This window comes from Carettochelys insculpta, chromosome 9, assembly GCF_033958435.1.
Source record: "Carettochelys insculpta isolate YL-2023 chromosome 9, ASM3395843v1, whole genome shotgun sequence".
NCBI classification, from domain to species: Eukaryota; Metazoa; Chordata; order Testudines; family Carettochelyidae; genus Carettochelys; species Carettochelys insculpta.
The window spans coordinates 59,536,084-59,556,581 of record NC_134145.1 but is presented as its reverse complement, the minus strand read 5'-3'; the positions used below and the strand labels follow the sequence as shown (position 1 = coordinate 59,556,581).

At 47.4% G+C, this 20,498-nt stretch overlaps 2 protein-coding genes across 3 annotated transcripts; one reads left to right on the top strand and one right to left on the bottom strand.

Moving 5' to 3' along the window:
* Window positions 1-952: 952 nt before the first annotated feature.
* On the top strand, window positions 953-6,616 carry MRPS14 (mitochondrial ribosomal protein S14). Its single transcript, XM_075003142.1, has 3 exons — window positions 953-1,073; window positions 1,710-1,868; window positions 6,326-6,616. Exons 1-3 carry the CDS (start codon window positions 1,011-1,013, stop codon window positions 6,506-6,508), a joined length of 405 nt encoding a protein of 134 aa, XP_074859243.1. The 5' UTR covers window positions 953-1,010; the 3' UTR covers window positions 6,509-6,616.
* Window positions 6,617-8,260: 1,644 nt separating this feature from the next.
* CACYBP (calcyclin binding protein) lies at window positions 8,261-16,947 on the bottom strand. 2 transcript variants are annotated; one of them, XM_075003139.1, is made up of 6 exons: window positions 16,768-16,947; window positions 14,627-14,822; window positions 13,121-13,217; window positions 12,462-12,561; window positions 9,797-9,891; window positions 8,261-8,591 (listed from the first exon to the last, which is right to left on the bottom strand). In XM_075003139.1, the coding sequence occupies exons 1-6, from the start codon at window positions 16,786-16,788 to the stop codon at window positions 8,432-8,434; spliced, it is 669 nt and encodes a 222-aa protein (XP_074859240.1). In that variant the 5' UTR covers window positions 16,789-16,947; the 3' UTR covers window positions 8,261-8,431. The 2 variants fall into 2 exon arrangements, with proteins under 2 accessions (XP_074859240.1, XP_074859242.1); XM_075003141.1 differs by lacking the exon at window positions 16,768-16,947 and adding an exon at window positions 16,290-16,405.
* Window positions 16,948-20,498: the final 3,551 nt, after the last annotated feature.

Below are 20,498 nucleotides of genomic sequence, written 5' to 3'. Positions count from 1 at the left end.
TGTGCTATCCATAAACCTTTCCCTTTATAACTGCTGCCCTTGTGTGGGTCTCTTCATAAATCTGTCACAGGCACCTCTGGGTCATAGCACAAAACCAGTGTTATCTCTTTAGCTGAGCCTGTTGTGTAGGTGTCAGCCACGGGCCAGGGCCTGTGTCCTCCTCTGGCGTGCTCAGCACTGGGCACACTGCCACAGACTGGACCACGCAAGGGGCACGCGGCACTGTGAACTCCAGCTTTCAAGGGGAGACAGGACACGGTTTCTTGCTCCCAGCCAGGAGCTTTCACCTCCTGTGGATTTCGCTGTTACTCAGCCCAGCAGCTTCATCCTGTGGGCCTGAAATAGGGCTGGTGCCAGAGGTTGAGCTGCGGAAGGGAAACACTCTGTGTTCCAAACCCAATGGCTCTGCTTCGTTCCACCACAATGCTTTTCCCAACCCCTCAGCCCCTCCAAGACCCATCCTCCCCCCACTAGATCCCTCGTCCTCCCTTCCTACCACAACCCACCCAAAGACTTCTCCTCACCTCCTGTTCCTCCCAACACCCCCAATCCCTCCCCGGCCCCAGCCACCCTCCCCCACTCCCCTTCCTCCCCAACACCCCCAATCCCAGCCCAGCCACCCCTCCCCCAACACCCCAATCCCTCCCCCACTCCCCTTCCTCCCCACAACCCTAATCCCTCTCCTGCCCCCATCCACCCCTCCCCCACTCTTCCTCCCCAACACCCCCAATCCCACCCCAGCCACCCCTCCCCCAACACCCCAATCCCTCCCCCACTCCCCTTCCTCCCCAACACCCTCAGTCCCTCCCCTGCCCCAGCCACCCCTCCCCCAACTCCCCTTCCTCCCTCAACATCCCCAACCCCTCCTCCCTCCCCAGGCCCCTCACTCCCTCAGCCACCCCTCCCCCGTTCCTATTCCTTCCCGCCCCGCCCCTCCCCCCACCAGCCCGCCCCGCCCCCTCCCGCAGGCCCGGCCCTGGCGGCTGGAGGGGGCGGGGGGCGGTGAGCGCATGCGCCAGGCGGAGAAGATGGCGGCGTCCATGCTGGGCTGGACGCTGCGGGCCGCTCGGCAGGTCAGTCCCCTCGGGCGGCAGCGCCCCGCTCGCCGGGGCCCTCTGTGCTGTGCCGGGGAGCTGCGGCCCGGCCCGGTTATTTCTCGTCCACTAGCGCCTCCGCCGCGACCAAAGCTGCCTTGGGCGGGGGGGGCGCTTTGTGGAGACCGCGAACCGTGTGTTTAAATCTCGGGGGCCCTGAGAGACTCCCTGGTGCGCTGCGTGAGGCGCCCCCCTGCAGCCCGGTTACCCTGCGTCCGCGCTGCACAGTTGCGTGTCCGGCCATGGCTGCCCGCAGCCCGGCCGCTCCTTGCCACAATTCCCCCTTTGTCCCGATCGGCGCCGGGCGCTGCATCTGGCGGGTCACAGCGGACAACCGTTGTGCCCTCGGACGTGACCGTTCTGCTGAGTTCCCTGGCCTAGGGCGGGCCAGCAACACTGGTCTCTGGGGGGACTGATTCCGTAGGTGAGTGAAATTCTCTGGGTGGATGAAGAGGGTGAGCCCGGCCAGGCCTGAAGACCAAGAGTTCTCAGCGAAGGAAGTGATCATTGAATCCAGAAGGAATGAGTTGGAAAAAGCAATACTGGGAGCTGGGTGAGTGAGTGATTAAATCTGCAACTCCTAGTATTTTACCTTTCTATTTTCCATCTTATTAGCTATTGCCCTTGCCATGGACAGGGCAAGTGCGGGGTTACTACGTGAATTGGAGGATGCTGCGCGACGTAAAGAGACGGAAAATGGCTTATGAATATGCAGATGAGAGGCTGCGGATCAATGCTCTCCGAAAAAACAATATCCTACCAAAAGAATTACAGGTAAAGTCGCATTCATCTCTACTTTCCTGTGGGACCATAACCATTTAAGGCAGGGTTGGGGAACCTGTGGCCGCAGGTGGGATGTGGCCTGTGAGGCTCCTCCCTTTGCTGTGCAACAAGCTGGTGCTCCAGCCATGCAAGGAGGCACCAAGCCTCACTGGCCACTTCAAGGCAAGCCACGGGCCAGATCTGGCTTAGGGACTCTGCCTGATGGAGAGGAAGGGCTCTGCAGGGAATGGCAATGCAAGGGAGCAATGAGGCAGTGCAGGGGAACTCTGTCGTTATAGCTTCCACTGAGAGCTGAGCCAGGTAGGCACACTAATCTCCTGCCCCGACTCCCCCGAGCCTGCTGCTGCTGCACCCTACATCTGCACAGACCACTTATCCCCAGCCCACTCCCTGGCAGCCTCGTCCCACACACTGAACTCCTCATTTTTGGTACCAACCCAGAGCTTAGAAAAACTCTACAAAATCTACTAACCCTGCGTCCCAGCAGAGTTAATCCAGCCCTAGGGGTAAGCCCTGAGCCTTGCTCTGCCTCTCCTCCCACCCGTCCCCAGCCCATTAGGGCTGCCGCTCAGAGAAAGCGAGGTGAGTGTGTGTGTGTGTGTGTGTGTGTGTGTCACTTTTTTCTGCTTCTCAGTTGGGGGTCACATCTCTGAAAGGTTGTTGTTTTTTTTTTTTGTTTTTTTTTTGTCCCTCCTCACTTGGGGGCCAACTCAGTGTGTTGTTTTTGTTTGTTGTGCATGTGTGGCCCTGACTTACTTTTCTGTTGATTGGTGGCCCCCGAGCCACACCAGGTTCGCCAATTCTGCTGTAGGGAAAAGGTCTGAACACCCACTTCTGCTACAAGAGCATTCGCTGAGCAACACGAGTTGCTTTGTATTCATCTACTTGCACAGCCTATGCCAGGTTTCAGATTCTGGGGCTCAGAATACCTGCATCCATCTTGCTTACAAACTTAGCAACAGTTCACATCATTTAGCTATTTTCTTAGATTTGATACTTTGCTCCAGAGCTTTGTCCATTTTGGGTCATTCTCAATAGGAATAAAATCTTTTGGGTGGCACTCCTTTGCCACTGCTAATGTCAGAAGTGATCGGGGGTATTAGAACAGGAAGTTAGAATGGCTATGTTCTGCAGGGTTACATTGAACAACTTCATAGTTACCATGGCTGTTCCTGAAGTCTCCTCATTTCTCCTGTAACTGTCAGTAATGGATGCATTTGAGGTCCATTTCCTTTTTGGGTCTGGGATGTTCACGGCATACTTTTCTACTCACCTCTTACCATGAACTGAACCTGTGCCTTCCCCTTCCATTACTGTGCAGCCAGTTCTTCCTTAGCAATGGGCTGCTTCTGCCTTGCAGATAAGCTGCGCTGGTTGGACAGGGCCAGTATCTGTCTCTCTGCCCTCTCCAGATGGGGGAATGCTCAAGCTTTCTGGGGCAGAGCCAGTGCAGAGGATGCTGGGAGTGGAAATTGGTAGGGCACACACCCACAGGCTCAATGGCTTACTGAGGTGACACTTGGGTGAAATGCTTCCTCCCTGCTATGTAGGGAGGCTGGCACAAGCTGCCTGGCATTGCCACTTACACCCTGCACACTCATTTGTGCCCTCTGTGGCAGGGACTGTGTGTGCACCCGATAGTTTACTAACCATTGGTCTAATCTACTAGTTCCTAAACAAACTCTACATCCATGCTGATTTCTGCTTCCACACTACTTTAAAATCTTGGGGCATGATCTTTAATCTCAAATAAGTAGCCCTGCTAATTTCTGCTGGGCTATGCACACTTTCAGAATTAATGTTTACAAGTCTTTCAAGAGCAGGGCCTTGAGGTATAAATTTGTGGATTTTTATTATTTAACTACTACAGTGGCATCAGGGTTCTATGGGTGGCCCAAGAAACATCTTGTTAATCATTGTCCATGCATGCGGTTGCCAGATTCTGCTGGGTTTTGTCTTCATACTTACAAAAGTGACATGCATGTAAAGCAAGGGCACATTAAATGAAGTGCATGCTGACAGCATGTAACATTGAGAGAGCCATGTACTCCCTCTGAATCCGAAGTGTTGTAACCAAGACACTCCCAGGGTGCAGTAGTTTTGCTAACTAGCAAAGCTAAAATTTGTGGCATGTGCCAATTGAACCGGAGCAACAATCTTGCTGCCCACTGAGATGGAGGGCCACTCATGGCCTTCTCACTAGCCTAAATTGCCCCTCACTGCAGCACAATCTCAACTGACCCATCTGAAAACCCTAATGCAGGCAGCCGCTGTCACCAGAGCTATAGAAATTGCATAGCAGGAAGGAAGAAGATAGATAAGTGCTGCTGATCTGTCTTTCTGGTAAAACATGCTCTATCCCCTTGATAGGCCATCAGTTTCCTTATTTTCCAGTGCTAGCATTTAAAAGAGATGATGCTGATTCAAATCACTGAGGGACTGAAACTAGAAAGCGAGACTTCCCATCGGAAATCCATCTTCAGCAGCTGTTGCCTGGTAGCTTTATTTATAGGTTCATAACCTTATTTTACAGGCTTAACACTGAATAATACACCCTTACTGCTTCTGTAAGGCGTGATCATGGGAGTAAGTTAAAAGGGTACAGAAAGAGTGGGTGTAGCAGAGAATGTTCTGATTCTTGGCATGAGTGTTCACATGACTGGAATATAAACTCATTTCTTTAGCTAATGCAGACCTTCCCTCTCTGTTTGTATGTACATTTTTCATGGAGCTGGCTTTACCTACCTGCTGGAGCATGAGTTGGACTGCTGTGAACTGGCTTATAAGCCCTATTCACCTATCCGTACTGAGGTAGCACTAGCTTGCAGTGTTAATTTCATATAAGAACAAGGATTACTATTGTTTTATCTGTTCATGCTGTCCTCCAAGTATAGTGCTCATCTTTCAGTCACAGCTAGCTACTGAAGTAGTGAATGTTACTTTAGGTGAGGAATTACTGTCCACTATCAAATCCCACTGGCCTTTTAGTGCCCCCATAGTGTTAAGAGCTAGGGAAGAAGAAAACAGAAAAACAAGATCTTTGCTGTTGCTTTCCATGCTGTGATACTTGACTTCTAAAGGAACACTTATTAAGCAAGGGTCACCAGATAGGAACATGTGCCTAAGTAGCATCAAAAGGTGCCAATTAATTCTGAGTAACTCTACTATACAGGTCAGACTTGTCTTATTGAATATTTAGAAAATAAAAGCCCTCAAAAGCTTGTGCTACAAACTCACTGTTGAAAACTGGGCAGTTTACAATTAGTTTGTTAAAGGACCCCAGTTGCTTTCCCAAATTGGATTTTTTGCTAGCTGTAACAAACTGAGGCTTGATCTATTTCCTTAAAGACTTGTTTCCCTAACTACCATCACTCCCCAATGCGGTTGCACTGGCTTGCTCTTGTAGGGTTATTTGAAAGTATTAGGACTTTGTATATGAAGTCCTAAAGCATCTTGTTTGAAGGTTTTAAAAAAAAAACAACCCAAAACCAAACAAACTTACAGCTGAACTGATTTTGGGAAGATAAACAGCAGTAGGTCACCTGTATGATTTGTTTCTTTTATTGCTTTTGAGATCACAGGCACTTTTTAGCCAAAGAAAGTTTTGCAGGAGTGAGGGGTAAACAAATTAAATGCAACACCAATTTACCTGATCCAGCATTAGGGCTTCCCTTGCCTCAGTTGCCCCCTTCTGGGTAGAGTCACATCAGGAATCCCAATTTTTCTCAGTCAAACAAATTTAAGATATAAAACCATTAGTTAAAATGCCAACTTACTTCAAGACAAGCCTCTCTCCAACTATCAGTTTCACAGACCATTGCAGAGCTTAACAGTTCTTTGTCAAAAACTAGCTCCTGCTGCTTTTTTAAGCTTCTTCTTACAGCTTCTACTCCTGTTCCTCCCTTCTGGCTGAAGTTGAGAGCTTCTTCCCTAGTCTCTTGTAGGGAATCCTGTATGAGAATTGTCCCACTTGCTGTAGGGGTGTCTGTCTCTCCTCAACTGAGCAGATGCTTATCTGCCTGGAAGCCTCTCAGATGGTGAGGCAGCTAACAAGAAACAGGTGAGGCTGAACCCAACTTCCTTAAAGGACCAGCCCACCCTCTGATACTATTTACTAGTTGTAATTGTCCAACTAGACTGTTCACTGACTTGTGTAAAAAGCATTAGAACAAACTTCAGGTCCTAAAGGAGCCAGCTCCTCATCCAAGAAATAGGAACGTTAAATCCAGTGGAAAGTCAAAGGAGAAAACGTAGACGAGCATGGAGCACAAACTGCCCTCTTTAGTGGAGGGGTGATGGCTCCAGGATAGGAAGGAAGCACTCCTATACACTTAAGGGAGCCTTCAGGCCTTTCCATTGCTATCCTCTTCAATGAACTGCCTTAAACAACCCTGGGCAAAATACAGCATATTAATTTCAGTGTGCAATTGCTCTTCTTTTTGCTCCAGGAAATAGCTGATAAAGAGATTGCTGCCCTGCCCCGTGACAGCTGCCCTGTAAGGATCCGAAATAGATGTGTCCTGACATCCCGTCCACGAGGTGTCAAACGGCGCTGGAGGCTTAGTCGAATTGTTTTCCGCCACCTGGCTGACCATGGTCAGATGTCTGGGATACAGAGAGCAATGTGGTAGATCAAAAAAAACCAGAACTTGTTTGGTCAGTCAATAAGAGGTAGACTGGGCCTAGCTCTTGCATTCCTGGAACTGACAAATCAAGACAATACTTTTTGTTTAAAATCAAGCACAGATGTACCAGAAACAAGTAGGGGAGGGGTTTAGACAGGGATGCAAACAGCAGTCATTGCAGTTCTGTCACTGCAGTACCACTGAGAGACTGCTGCAAATCTAATGGCAAAGAGATTAAGTAGGAATGCATGATACCAGGCTGTGCTAGAGAGTTTTATTTTGACATAAGCAGCTCCCTGTTAGAAGACCAAGCTGGGATTTGTAATTAAAAGGAACATCTACATTAAAAACAAATTACTGCACAAGACTCGTAATTGTGATTCACTCTTTACAGCAGGTTGTAATGACCTCTTTTGCAGTTATTTGGTCAAAAGCATCACTAAGAACAAGTAATCACATTATATGAAGGAGGAATGCAGCAGCAAATAAGATAAGCTCCAGCTACTGGACAAAATAGCTGAAAGTATGCCACCCCCAGTATGTACACGCACTCTGTTCAGTTTATCTATATGTTAAGTGGCAGGCCAGGCACTACAGTGCTCAAAGAGCCCATTAAGCTGCTCAACATCTTTGCCTTGATTTTTTTTTCCTTCATCTGCAAAATAAGAACAATAGCACCATTATGCCCTCTGAGTTAGGTGAGCCAACACCAAATACTTCCTCTGCTTTGGAGTGAAGGAACCAGAACTACTGCCTCCTACCAGCAGACGGATAATGTTACAGCGTGTACTCAGACCCAGTCTCTTGCTGCAGCAGACTGTGGAGAAGGACTGTAGCAGTGGGAGGTCTTCACTAGGGAGCTAGCCACAGCCTGTGGCTTCTATACTTTCACACTCAAAAGGGATACCCTGCCATAGGCAGTCTGTGTAGAGCTAGTCCTCACTGCTATGGTGATGCAGCAGTGGTAAGTCTGGCAGTAGCCCCCCTTGTTCAGGGATACGGTTCAGGCTGTAGAGGACCCCTGCCTTCTTCCTATGCTGTGATGCCTTTTTCATCCCTTACTAGGAGGCGGGTGCTTGATCCTTTCTCCTCCTTTACATACATTCTGCCAGTTGCCAGGATTCCTGCAAAGGCTCGTGTTCTACAGCAACAGTTGTGCAGCTTCCCTCTGCTAATATGGAAGCTACAATGAGTTGCACATTAAACAACATGGGGCCTGAGGCTTAATTCTGTTAACCTCTGAGCACCTCGCTACCACAAAATGGGGTGGGAGGAAGTCAACGGTTATACTGGCAGATGCCACCACCTTTTGTAAGGAAAGAGGGTCATGGTTATAGCAACTTAATTCATTAGTTTGGTAGAGAACCCTTCCATGAAAGATGGAGAATTTTACAAAGAGAGAGTAGTTATGCTTCTGCCTTGTTAGTCCAGACCTTCTTGCATATTCTCTTTCTATGGCTACTTTGTCTCCTGCATTTTCAACATTCCTCTCCTTTTGAAATCTGACAATTTTTCCTGCTTCCTGCATGTAGAAAGTCACTTAGGTTGAGTTAATACATTAGGGCTAGGAATCAAATAGCAACAGCCATCCAAATAACATTAACACACATCTTAAGATTTTTGTCTCTTTTACAACATTTGCATAATTGTCAATTCCACAAATCTCAGCTGAGCAGACCAAAAAAGCTTGGAAGGGGATGGAAGAGAGAAATACTTCCTACTCTTCAGGGAAGAGGAGGAGACCACTTGACAGAAATAAATGCTTTATAATTATTTATTTAAATATTTTCCCCAACCTGAAATGGAAAGCAGGTGAGTGTCTTTGCTTGGAAGAAGGTTGTGTAAACAATGCACTTGTAGAACTGATCTCTGCAGCCCAGCAAAAGTCCCATATGCAAGGTCCATGTCAAGGCAGCCTTTGGAGTAGTCTCAGATATCTAATGGTATGTCCCCTTTGCCTTGTTTCTCTCTGCTTTCAACCCAGGCCTTATTAATGGTTCTTTTCATCTCATCATCTCCCTCTGCATACATCTTTTTCAGAAGGTTCATCAGCCCCTCACCAGGGTCTGAGGTGTCATACGAAGCCTTCCTGTAAGAGAAATTTACATGCATGAAACAAGCTTATTGTATTACTTATATATGTGGTGTCCAGCCACTTCTGAAGCAGTAACCACTATACTGGCTTCCATACTGACTTCACTCTAGTGGCTGCTGCTATAGTGAACTAGCCACATTATTCATTGGAACGACCATACTGGATCAGACCAAAGGTTCATCTAGCTCAATATCTTGTCTTCCAATAGTGGCCAATGCTAGATGCCCCAGAAGGAATAAACAGAACAGGTAATCAACAAGAAGTCCTGTGGCACCTTATAGATTGGCAGATATTTTTGAACATACGCTTTTGTGGGCAAAGACCCGCTTTATCTGTTAGTCAATAAGGTGCCACAGAACTTCTTGTTTTTGCAGATGCAAACCAACACAGCTACTCCTCTCACGCTCGTCAACAGATAATCAAGTGATCTCTCCCCCATCATCTATTACCAGCCTCCGTCACACACACCATTCCTACCCATCCTGGCTAACAGCCATTGATGGACCGAACCTCTATGAATTTTTTTTTTTTAACCCTGTTAGTCAGGGTTTTCACAAACATCCTCTGGCAAGGAGTTCCACAGGCCTACCATGTGCTGCATGAAGAAAAAAACCTCCTTTTGTTAGTTTTAAACCTGTTAACTGAAAGTGTATATATTGTTCAAGCCAACTAGCCACAGAACCAGCAGCTAATGTGTTGGACACAATGGATTTAATCATAACGCTTAGGTGCCTCAGTCATTTGTAACAATTCTCTGCCAGACTTTTGATGCTTTAATAAATTCTTTTGCAAAGAACTTGTACTATGCAAATTTAGTCTTGGGTTTTAGAAACAGGTGTTATGGAGCTGCAAGGTGAGTCCCCCGAGTTTGACCAGCAGGGGGTGCAAGTTTTTCAGCTGCACGACTCAATGTTGAGAGCCAGCTTCCAAAAGTTGAGCCAATGGGCTTGTCTCCAGTACAGCCAGGATCCACCATGTGGTGGGGATGGAGTCACTGGGGATCAATTTAGCAGGTATAGTGAAGACCTAATAAATCGAACACTGGTTGCTTGGATATTGCCTCTAGTACTTCACCAGAACAAGATGCATAAAGGAGGTGACGGGAGAGTCTCATTTTACAGACTGGAAATGTTGAAGTACACATTTTCCTTAGTGACACCAATGCAAATTTGTTGGGGATGGAGAAAAGGGACACTCACTCTTTCTCCTTGCTCTCTTTCTCCACCTGAGTCAGACAATCCCATTTTTGCTCCTGTTTCTTCTTACATAACACAAGGATCATGTCCGTCTTGATCTGTGTGGAGAGGCAAAAAAAGACGATAAGAGGTGAATCAAATATACTTATAGAAGATACTCATTACATCACCGATAATTAAAATAACAAAACAGTTTCTGGTACTATTCTATTGCTGAATCCTTATAACTTTCTCAGAGTTCCTGTATGGGCTAGTTTTTCCATGTTCTTAACTCAATATTAAATATTTAACTCTGAGGCATGAAGGACTACTTTGTTTTGAACATAAGACCCATTTTGGGTCAGACCAAACATCCATCTAGTGGAGTATCATCTGACAGTGACCAACGCCAGATGCCCCAAAGGGAACAAACAAAACAGGTAATAAGTGATCCAATTCCTCATCTCTCATTCCCAGCTTTGAAAGAGGCCAAAGACACCATCTGCCCATCCTAACTAACAGTCATTGATGGACCTATCCTCCATGAATTTTAGTTCTTTTTTGAACCCAGTTAAAGTCCTGACCTTCAGAACATCCTCCTAAAAAGAGTTCCGCAGTTGACCATGTGTTGTGTAAAGAAATAGTTTGTTTTAAAGCTATTGCCTATTAGTTTAATTTGGTGACACTCTGGTCAAGAAGCACCAGAGACCAATCAACGTTCAAGAGTCTATCATTTCTGCAGTAGCTCACAAATATTACACCCTAGTGGAAAAAGGGAGAAAAGGATTAGTATGAGCACTAACTCAGAATCAATGATCAGATAAAACATTTTCAATCCCTGAAACTCAAGCATGCCACCTACCTAACCTCCAGCACTACCATGGCCTGCAATATTACTTGTGCGTCTCTGTTCAAGGCAGAAAATGTAATCTGCTCTGGCCTGTTAGTAGAATAGGTTCCCAGTTGATGACTCTACCCAGTTCACTTCTACACTCAAACATGAGGATGCAGCTGGCATTTTTCAGCTTATTTTAATTTAAAGGCTCAGAAAACCTTGCAGAGGTAAACAATGCCTCTCCACCTAGACCCCCTACAACCTGTTTTTCTATTTTATACCCTAATCCACTTCTGATCAGACCTTCCCTTTGTTATGGCAGTATTTTGTGATGAGGCTAAATGGCCTAAGAGTCCAATAACAATACCATTTACATCAGGGACAACCCTATTTGAACCTGTATGTCCTAGTCTGAAGCTAGTCTGAAGACACCACCAAGCTTCAGTGCAGCACCCAAGAGAATTACAAGCAAGTCCCCATGTACTCAGCTGTAACTTTGACGTGAAGTCTGACCTCTGCATTCTTCAGCAAATGGAGATTTGGCTGCTGCTTCAGATCAATAAAAACCTGTTGTTTAGTTGACTACAATATTAACCTGAGTATCTCCTCATTTAAGCCGATGTTAAATTTGATTTATTTTACACTGTCCTACAGAACTGTGCACCACACCCACAGTGTGATATATATGTCAAGGATGACAATATGTACAGATTTTGCAGTCCCCAGTGCCCCCACCCTTCATCCTGATTTTTCACATTTGCTACCTGGTCACCCTCTATATGTAACTGGTAGAAGATGCAAATGTTGACAGTCAAGCATGATACATGTAGCTTTTGGCGCACAGGAATGTGTTGAGAGGTAGTTTGGGTTTACAGATAGGCACATAAGCTGGAATGTGAGAAATCAACAGTGGAGTAGTTACTGACATTCTCCATCATTCAGTTTCAATGCCAACATCCCACTGAGACAAGCAGAATAGCTCAGCTTTTGTTTCAGGCTGTGTACAGATTCAAGCATCTGTTTACTCTCTGGGCTTGTCTACCCAAATATTTTTTTTCATGGCAAAGCAAGCTGGGGGATGAATCTTCTTTGCACTTTCCTGCAGCACACTCTGTGTCTATCTGGACCCTGATGAGGTACACTCAGTGTTTGTTCAGGATCTACCAAAGCACAGGTAGTGCGTAGATTTGCCTTCCCAATTGCCACAAAGTGAATGTTGTGCAGACAAACTCCTTTTTGCATTTAGTATATTCAGTGTTTTTTTGTGCCCATAGTGAGCACCAGCACCTCAGTGACCAAGCTGTGGGACTGGCTGGGAGGGGAAGGGGAGCCAGCTGAATACCAGCTCTTTAAAAAGGCACAGAGTATTATATATATGTTTGCAGCCATAAAGGGCTAGACACTGTGGACAATTTTTGAGATATATAGGAGCCTAGAGATACACACAGACACTTAAAAGCATTTTCAAAAGCCCCTAAAGCGATTGTGCTTAACTCCTACTGATTTCAGTAGAACACCAGGCCCAGACCCTCAAAGGTATTTAAGTGCTTTTGAAAACCCTGCTAACCATCTTTGTGATCTTTAGGCACTTAAATACCTTTGAAAATCTAGCACTTAGGGTTTTAAAATAAAAACATGGATCCTGGCATGCAAATCTGCAGCATGGAGTGGATTTTGCAGCCACAGAATAAGTGAAGCCATGATCACAGTTTCCCTTTACAGGCTTAAGAGAGAAGGTTTAAGGTTAGAGGAATGCTACAAGGCTAAATTGAAGGATTCTGCTGCATCAAGCTAGGATGACTCAGATGGCGAGAGGGTGGTGTATAAGTACCTACATATGCAAGATATACAGACCTTCTTTGAGCTGCCTTCCACAGAGATGGGTTTCAGAAGGTTATTGAATGTCATAGAGTAATTCTTCCCATTCAGATTCTTCACTAGCAGATCAAATGACCTGGAATGGAGAAAGAAAATATGGGTGTAATGAATGCAGACTGTTTACTTCCCTATCATATACAAAGTGCAAACTGACACTTAACAAGAGAAAGAAACACACCATTCCTTGGGAAACTGATCCCATAAACTTTGGTTTTTTGTCCAGGACTTTCTGACTCCCTGCTTGTTGCAACATTGGAAGATTCCTTGGAGGAATTATTATCTAACGATTACAAGGAATTACAGGCCAGAAGTCCTATTTAGGATTCTTTTCATGGCTCTGTCTGCGACTTGTTCCCTATGGGACCTGGGCAAATCACTTAACCTCTCTGTTTCAGTTCTGTAACTCACAAATGGGACAAACAAGGGACCCCCTACAAGTACTGTACAACTTAATTAACATTAGCAAAATGCTTTGAGATCCTCTGAAGATAGCTACATGTGCATATGCCAAAATATTACTGGACAATTTAAGTTTTAACCTAGAAGAGAACTCAGTGCAAAAGACCTCTGAATGTCAGGTAAAGCTCCTCCAATATGCTCTTCTGGGTATGGTACAGCAGGAATTCTGGACTCACCTCTCTGTAAAACGGACCTGCACATTCTCAGCTGGAAGCTGCTGCACTCCATTCAAAGTGATATAAATCTTCACAAACTTATCTGACTGATCCCAACCTGAAAGGGAGAAAATCAGACAGGTTTCCTCCAGCCTTCTGCTGAGTGATGTGTCTCTGGAACAACCACAGCTCCCCCAAGAGACAACATGCATTCCACCACAGGCCATATACTAATGCAACTGCCTTGAGAAGGCAGAGGGAAGACCTTAGTTGTTTAGCAAATGGTGGAATGAAAGAGGGGAAGCCAGGCACACCCTTTGGGGCTCTGTTCCTCTGGTCCGTGTAGCGCATCACAGAGCAACTCCACCAAAGCTGGAAGAAAGAAGCAAGGCGCCTCTGCCAGATTTAGCAAAGGAGTGGGGAGGATCGGTGCTGGGTGGCAGGTTTGGCTGCAGCTCTCCTGGCCTTCTCCTTTGATGCCCACTTTCACGCAGTACAGTAAACCCCCGATTTACATGTAGGTTGCATTCCTGAGCAATCATGTGTAAGTCAAAATTCGTGTTAATTTGGGACTAGTCCCCTCTCTGAGCTTGCTGGTGCCATGAGAAACAGGGAGCACAAAGCTAAGTGCAGCCCTGCTTGCCAGTTTCCCTCCAGCTGCCCACCACTCCTAGGAGCCAGGAAACTGACCACTGCAGCAGAGGTGGTCAGTTTCCTGGCTCTTGGCAGGGTGGACAAGGGCAGGGGGCAGCGGTGCGCAGACCGGACATGCGGGGCAGTGCAGCTGCTTCATGGCTTCCCCCAGCTGAGTGAGCCAGGGGCTGGAGCCAGCAGGTGGAGCGTTGCACTGTCTGGCTGACTCCGCTTGCTGATTTCAACTCGCATTAATCCAAGTAACACGTAAGTCGAAATTGCATGAATCGGGGTTTTACTATACTCTGTTCAAGTGGGGGCAGGGTACTGGACTGTCTCCCCAGCTCAGCATATTAGACACTCCCTGCATCTCCTTTTGCCTCAACTGTAACAGAAGAATAGCCACTTTTTCCCTCATGCTTATCAGTTATTATCCAACGTTGGGTGTGAGCAAGACAGGGACCAGCAACCCGCTCTCCACTAACGCTGGAATATTGGAGCTGCTTAAATCTGCCACCTTCCCCAACACAACAGCTGCAGATAAATCTGAAGAGGCTCTCAATGCCTCACAGTGGCAACTGCTAGGTTGCCTGGCCTACCCCATTGCCAGGTGGTACCAAGGAAACAGTACTAGAGGACCGCTCCCAAGACAGAGCAGGGCTGGTAGCTTATATTTGCTTTGGAGACAGAGTTATCGGGATCCCTTAACCCTCCCACCTTTAAAACAAAAATGCCCATATTGGGCAATTATCACGACTGTAGTTTAAAAAGACACACAAGGTGAGTACAAGTGACCGAGTTAGCCAGTTAACTACCAGTTGACACTAATGCTGCTCTGTTTTGTTTACATCAATTTTAGCTCTGCAAGAGATGACCATGGAAGAACACTCCTACCATAACTGTTGATTTTCACGGTGTATCCCCCAGTTGGTGGTTTCTCTTCCTCCATACTCTCGTCCTTTAGCTTGGGCGGTGGCTGATTCTTGATTTCCATCTCTAGCTTGTGTTTTTCTGCCATCAAGACATCATTAGTTCTTTTCCTTGTGGCTTTTTTCAGGAGCTCTTTCACCTCTTCCAAGTCTTTTTCCAGCTGGGTTTAAGAACAAAATGTATGTACATGAGAAATATACCTCTTCATCTGAGGTTTACTGCTGAGCCTGTTCATCTCAGTAACAGAAACTGGAGATGGATTAGATGACTGAACAAATCTTGTTCATCCCAGGGTTGCCCCAAACATAGGTTTACATCCCTGATCATCTTAGCTAATAGCCATAGAGGGAACTATCCTCCACAAACTTATCCAATTTTTTTTTTAACCCAGTTATACTTTTGGCCTTCACAGAGTTCTATAGCAACTCATTCCACAGGTTAACTGTATGTTTGTATAAAAAAGTATTTCCTCACGTTTATATAAAAAATGCTGCCTATAATTTCATTGCCTGATATGCTGGACTTTTGTTTTGTATAAAAAAAGTAAATAGCACTCCTCTATTCACTTTTTCCACATAATTCATGAATTGCCATACCTCTATCATAGCAAGTGTTCCCTGACAGCTGATGCTTGGGCTGCTGCCCCAGAGAGATTACGGTGCCACCCAGTTGGTTGCACAGCTCCCACAGCCAGCACCACTTGTTGCAACTGGTGGTGCACATCCACACATACATCAGTGCATGTAACAAAATTTATTCCACCAATGAATGGAAAAAAATTAGAACAATGATAATATCCCCGACTTAATTGTCTCTTTGCTAAGTTGAAAAGCCTTCATCCTCTTAGTCTGTGACTGTATGGAAAATATTCCACAGCCTTGATCATTTTGATTGTTCCAATATATCCTTTTTGAGATGGGAGAATTAGACACAGTATTCAAGGCTTCGATACATCATGGATTTATATAGTAGCATTATGATAACTTCCGTTTTATTTTTTATCCTTTTCCTAATAGTTCCTGGCATTTTTGACTGCTGCTGCACATTCTCGGAAAACTTCAGCTCAATGAGCCACAATGATTCTAAAGTCCCTTTCTTAAATAACAACAGACAATTTAGACCCTATCATTTGGGAGGCAAGACCCATCCCTTCCATGTCCACCAGAGCGCAGCATCCATTGTGGCCATTGGTCCCAATCCTGCTCCTTTTTGAGTTTGAGAATAGGTTGAGATCGTTTCAGCCCCAAGACCTCTAATCATTCGCTTTACCAGATAAAACTGCTTTGCCAGCGACGGCCGGGTATGGACCTGACGCTCCAGCACCATCCTGTTACCCCTTCCCCCCCACTATCACATCCCTCCTCTACCCCAGCACCTGGCAACCCTAGTTTCCCCCCCGGCCCCTGCAGCCTCAGCCAGGCTACCATGCAGCCCCAGCCAAGCAGCCACAAGGCCCTGGCCCACACCAGCCCCAGAAGGGGGCTGCCCAGTCTTGCCTCTATTACCCGCTCCCCATGGTTGGAATTATTCTTTCCAACAAGCACAACGGTGTTGAATGTCGTCTGCCATTTTGCTGCCTTGTCAACCAAGTTTTCTGCAACTCTTCGCAGTCAATTTTGGACTTTACCTGCCTGTTACCCTAAGAAATCCGCACCGGCTACTTTCACCTCAAATTTAAAAATTTTACGCAGCTGATTAAAAACGTACAGCCGCCTGCCCTGGCAGAAAGGGCCGCGGCAGCCAGAGGGGGGGGACCAGTTCCAGGTCTGGAAGGATTGTCCCTATAAAGGTCATCCGGTCACCCCGGACAGAGGTACTTTGTTCTCCGCCCCCTGTGAGGGAGGAGCAGCCGAAGCGGCCACAGCGAGGCAGGAGCAGCAGCCGCAGGGGCGGGAAGCACGTGGAGGGGGGGGGGGGGCTCACCACAAGGGGCAACACAGCCCAGCCTGCCTTATCCCGGGTTGGGCACTGCGCCCCTCCCCCCGCATCCCTCAGGGCTATGCGCCCCTCCCCCACACCTCACAGGAGCCACCCACCCCGGACATTGCGCCCCACACACCCCGCCACAGCCGCCCCCCGGGCACCGCGCCCTGCCTCGCCCTCACCTCCTCCCGCGCCGACGCCATGTCGGGGACGTTCTACCGACACGGCGCCCGCCCCGCGCTGCACCCGATCGAAGCGGGGAGGGGCAGCCTGCCGCTGACTCCGCCGCAGCGGCTGCTCCGCCCCTTCCCCCTCTGGAACTTTCCGGAGCGCCCCCGTCCGCCGCGCCCCCTAGCGCCGCTCCCAGGCTTCAGCCGCCGAGCGGGAAGCCGAACCACGCCCCTCAGCGGCCGGAGCCGCGTAAACCACCCCCCGGAAGAAGCATAGAGGTGGCTTGTCCTAGAAGGGCCGACTGCGGAGCTGGTGGGCGGGCTCGGCGGCCATTTTGCCGCCGCGCGGGAAGGGCGGGGGCGGGAGCGAGGCGCGCGGCCGTTTCCAGGGAGACCTCCCAGCTGAGGCGGTGCCCGTTGGGGGTGTCTCGGCTCCATCGCCGCGCTAGGGGAGCGCTGGGCCTGCCCCAGAAGGGTATGGGGGGGGGGCGAGTTAGTCCGTGGCACCTTACAGCCTAACAGGTATTTTGGAGCATGTGGGCAAAGACCCGCTTGGTCAGAAATGGAGGGGGCGGGGTGAGCGGGCACACAGGCTGCCCGGGGGCGGGGGCAGGTGCCCCTGGGGTGGGTGTTTCCAAGGGGCTGGAGCCCTAGTTCGCTGCCCCTATGAATTTGGAAGGGGCGGGTAGTTCTGCTGTCTTTACGCCCCGCCCCTTCTGCCCTTGGCCACGCCCCTTTGGGGGAGAGCTGGCGGGACTCTCCCACCTTGCGCTCGGTCTACAGTGCCTCGTGGCAGCGCTACCAGCGCCCGTTCAGCCCGAGGTGGGGTTTGGCAGCACCCGTAAATGCTGCCCTCTGAGCAGGAAGGGTGGTACAGGGCAGGGACTGGGCTTCAGCCAGGAGCTTGCTGAGAGCGGCTTCAGCACCACAGCAGCTGAGATCCAGCAGCTTCCTTTCAAGCAGCTTCTTTCCACGGTTTGGATGGAATTTGCAAGCTTGCCTCCACTCCCAGCCAGGGTGCGGCGGATAGAGCGCGCGCCTGCGTGTGTGTGAACAGTGTGCCCTTTCCTGGGTGAGGCGGCAGGGATGCAGAGTGAAAGTGGTGGAAACCGCTGTTCCTTCTAATCTCTTTCCATCTGTGTGCAGAATAAATTTTTATGTGCACTGAGATGTGTGTATGTGCACCACCAGTAGACACACATGTTGCTGGCGGTGGGTGCTGTGAGCATTTTGCTAATCAGTTGGTTGGCATTTGGCTCTCTCCTGGGTGGCTACCTACATGCTCAGCTTTCAGGGAACACTGGTGGAAACCCTAGCACTGCTCCTGTTCTGTTAGCTCTGGCTGCTTTAGCCTAGCAGCCTGAGTATCTTCACCTGCTAATTGTAAGTGGCTGTCTGGGGTGTGGGGGTGGGGACAGGCAGCCCAGATGTGCCTACCTTTAAGATGCAATCAGGCACAGTGTAGTACTTGTTTTGGGGGGTTTCATCTCTACTGTTGTGTGATAGATTGCTTCTGTTTTCACATTACATTTGATTTATTGGTCAGTCTGAAATTTGCAGATGTTTCATAGAATTCTAGGGCTGGAAGGGACCTCAGGAGGTCATATAGTCTAGCCCCCTGTCCAAAGCAGGATCAACCCCAACTAAATCATCCCAGCCAGGACCATGCCAAGCTGGGACTTAAAAACCTCTAGGGATGGAGATTTGCCACCTCTCAGTAACGCATTCCAGTACTTAACCACCCTCCTGGTGAAATAGTTTTTCCTAATATCCAACCTACATCTCTCCCTCTGTAACTTCAGACCATTGCTCCTTGTTGTGCCATCTGTCACCCATGTGAACAGTCTCTCCCCATCCTCTTTAGAGCCCCCTTTCACAAAGTTGAGTCTGCTATCAAATTGCCCCATTGTCTTCTCTTCTGCAAACTAAATAAACCCAAATCTCTCAGCCTCTCATTGGTCATGTGCTTGAACCCCTTAATCATATTCATTGCCCTCTGTTGAACCCACTCCAGTGCAGCCAGCTCCTTTCTATACTGGGGCATGCAGAACTGGATGCAATACTCTAGATATAGCCTCACCAGTGCCAAGTAGAGGGGAATAATAACTTCTCTAGGTCTGCTGGAAATGCTTCTCCTAATGCACTCCAATATGGTGTTAGCCTTCTTGACTACAAAGGTACACTGTTGACTCATATCCAGCTTCTCGTCCACTGTAATCCCTAGGTCCTTTTCTGCTGCACTGCTATTTAGCCAGTCAATACCCAGCCTGCAACAATGTTTGTGATTCTTCCATCCAAAGTGCACAACTCAGCACTTTTTGTTGAATCTCATCAGATTTCTTTTGGCCCAATCCTCCAGTTTGTCTAGGTCACTCTGGACTCTTTCCCTACCCTCCAATGTGTCTGCCTGACCCCCTAGCTTAATGTCATCTGCAAATTTGCTGAGAGTGCAATCCATCCCCTCGACCAGGTTATTAATAAAGATATTGAACAATACTGGCTCTAGAACCACAGATAGGAATAAGGGGATTTCAGAGTTGCCAGGGTCCTTTCGAAAAGGAGCCCTGTCTGGATGAGATGCGCCAATTTTGAAGTACTGCAGCTGCCGGCAATCTAATGAAACGCTGAATATGTATTTCAACGCTTCATTTGTAAACTTCAAAATGGCCATTTGCATGGCCATTCCGAAGTTTTGGGCTAGTGTAGACACGGCCCTAGGGCTACCCCACTTCCTCCCCTACTGCCTTGCTGAGTGCCATAGTTTGGGAACTGATCTTGTCCATGAAGACTGGGGAAAAAAAGCGTACAAAACTACTCAAGATAGTTCAATCCAAAGAAGTATTACAAAGGCATGTCACAAAACTGGGTGAGTGGGCAAAAAAATGGCAGATGATATTAAACGTTGATAAATTCAAGTAATTCACATGGGACAACATAATTTCAACTGTGTGTGTTAAAATGATGGGGTCTAAATTGTCAGTTACCATTCAAGAAAGAGATTTGATAGTTGTGTATAGTTTTCTACAAACATCTACACAATACAGCTGCAGTAAAATAAGCTAACAATGTTGGGAATTATTAGAAAAGAAATTGAAAATAAAATATATTCCTTGTATCTAAATCCATGGTATGCTCACATCTTGAATATTATGTGCAGCTTCAGTCTCCTTATGTCAAAAATGTATCTATTGGACAAGGTACAGAAAAAGGCAATAAAATGTTTAGGAGTGGAACAGATTGGGAGTTTGCAGCTTGGGAAAAAACTGAGGGCTATGATATAGTTCTATGAAATCATAACTGGATAAAATAAATGAGGAAGTGTTATTTACTCCTCATAACATAAGAACTAGGGAGTCACCAAATGAAATTAATAGGTAGCAGGTTTAAAACATACAGACAATATTTCATACAATGTTCAGTTACCCTCTGGAACTCTGCCAGGAGATGTGAATGGGAAAAGTACAACAGCGTTCAGAAAGAACTAGATAAATGTCTGAAGGATGTATTGATAGCATTAGCGGAGATGTGCAGGAAAGGTGTCCCTAGCAAATGTTTGTCATAAGCTGGGAATTGGCAGCAGGGAATGGATCACTTCATGATTACCTATCCTGTTAATTTTCTCTGAAGCACCTGACATTGGCCACTATCAGAAGACAGGATACTGGGCTAGATGGACTTTTTGTTTGACCTTGTATGGCTGCTTTTCCCTCCCCCCACCCCCTTAGGAAAACTGTAATCTTTTA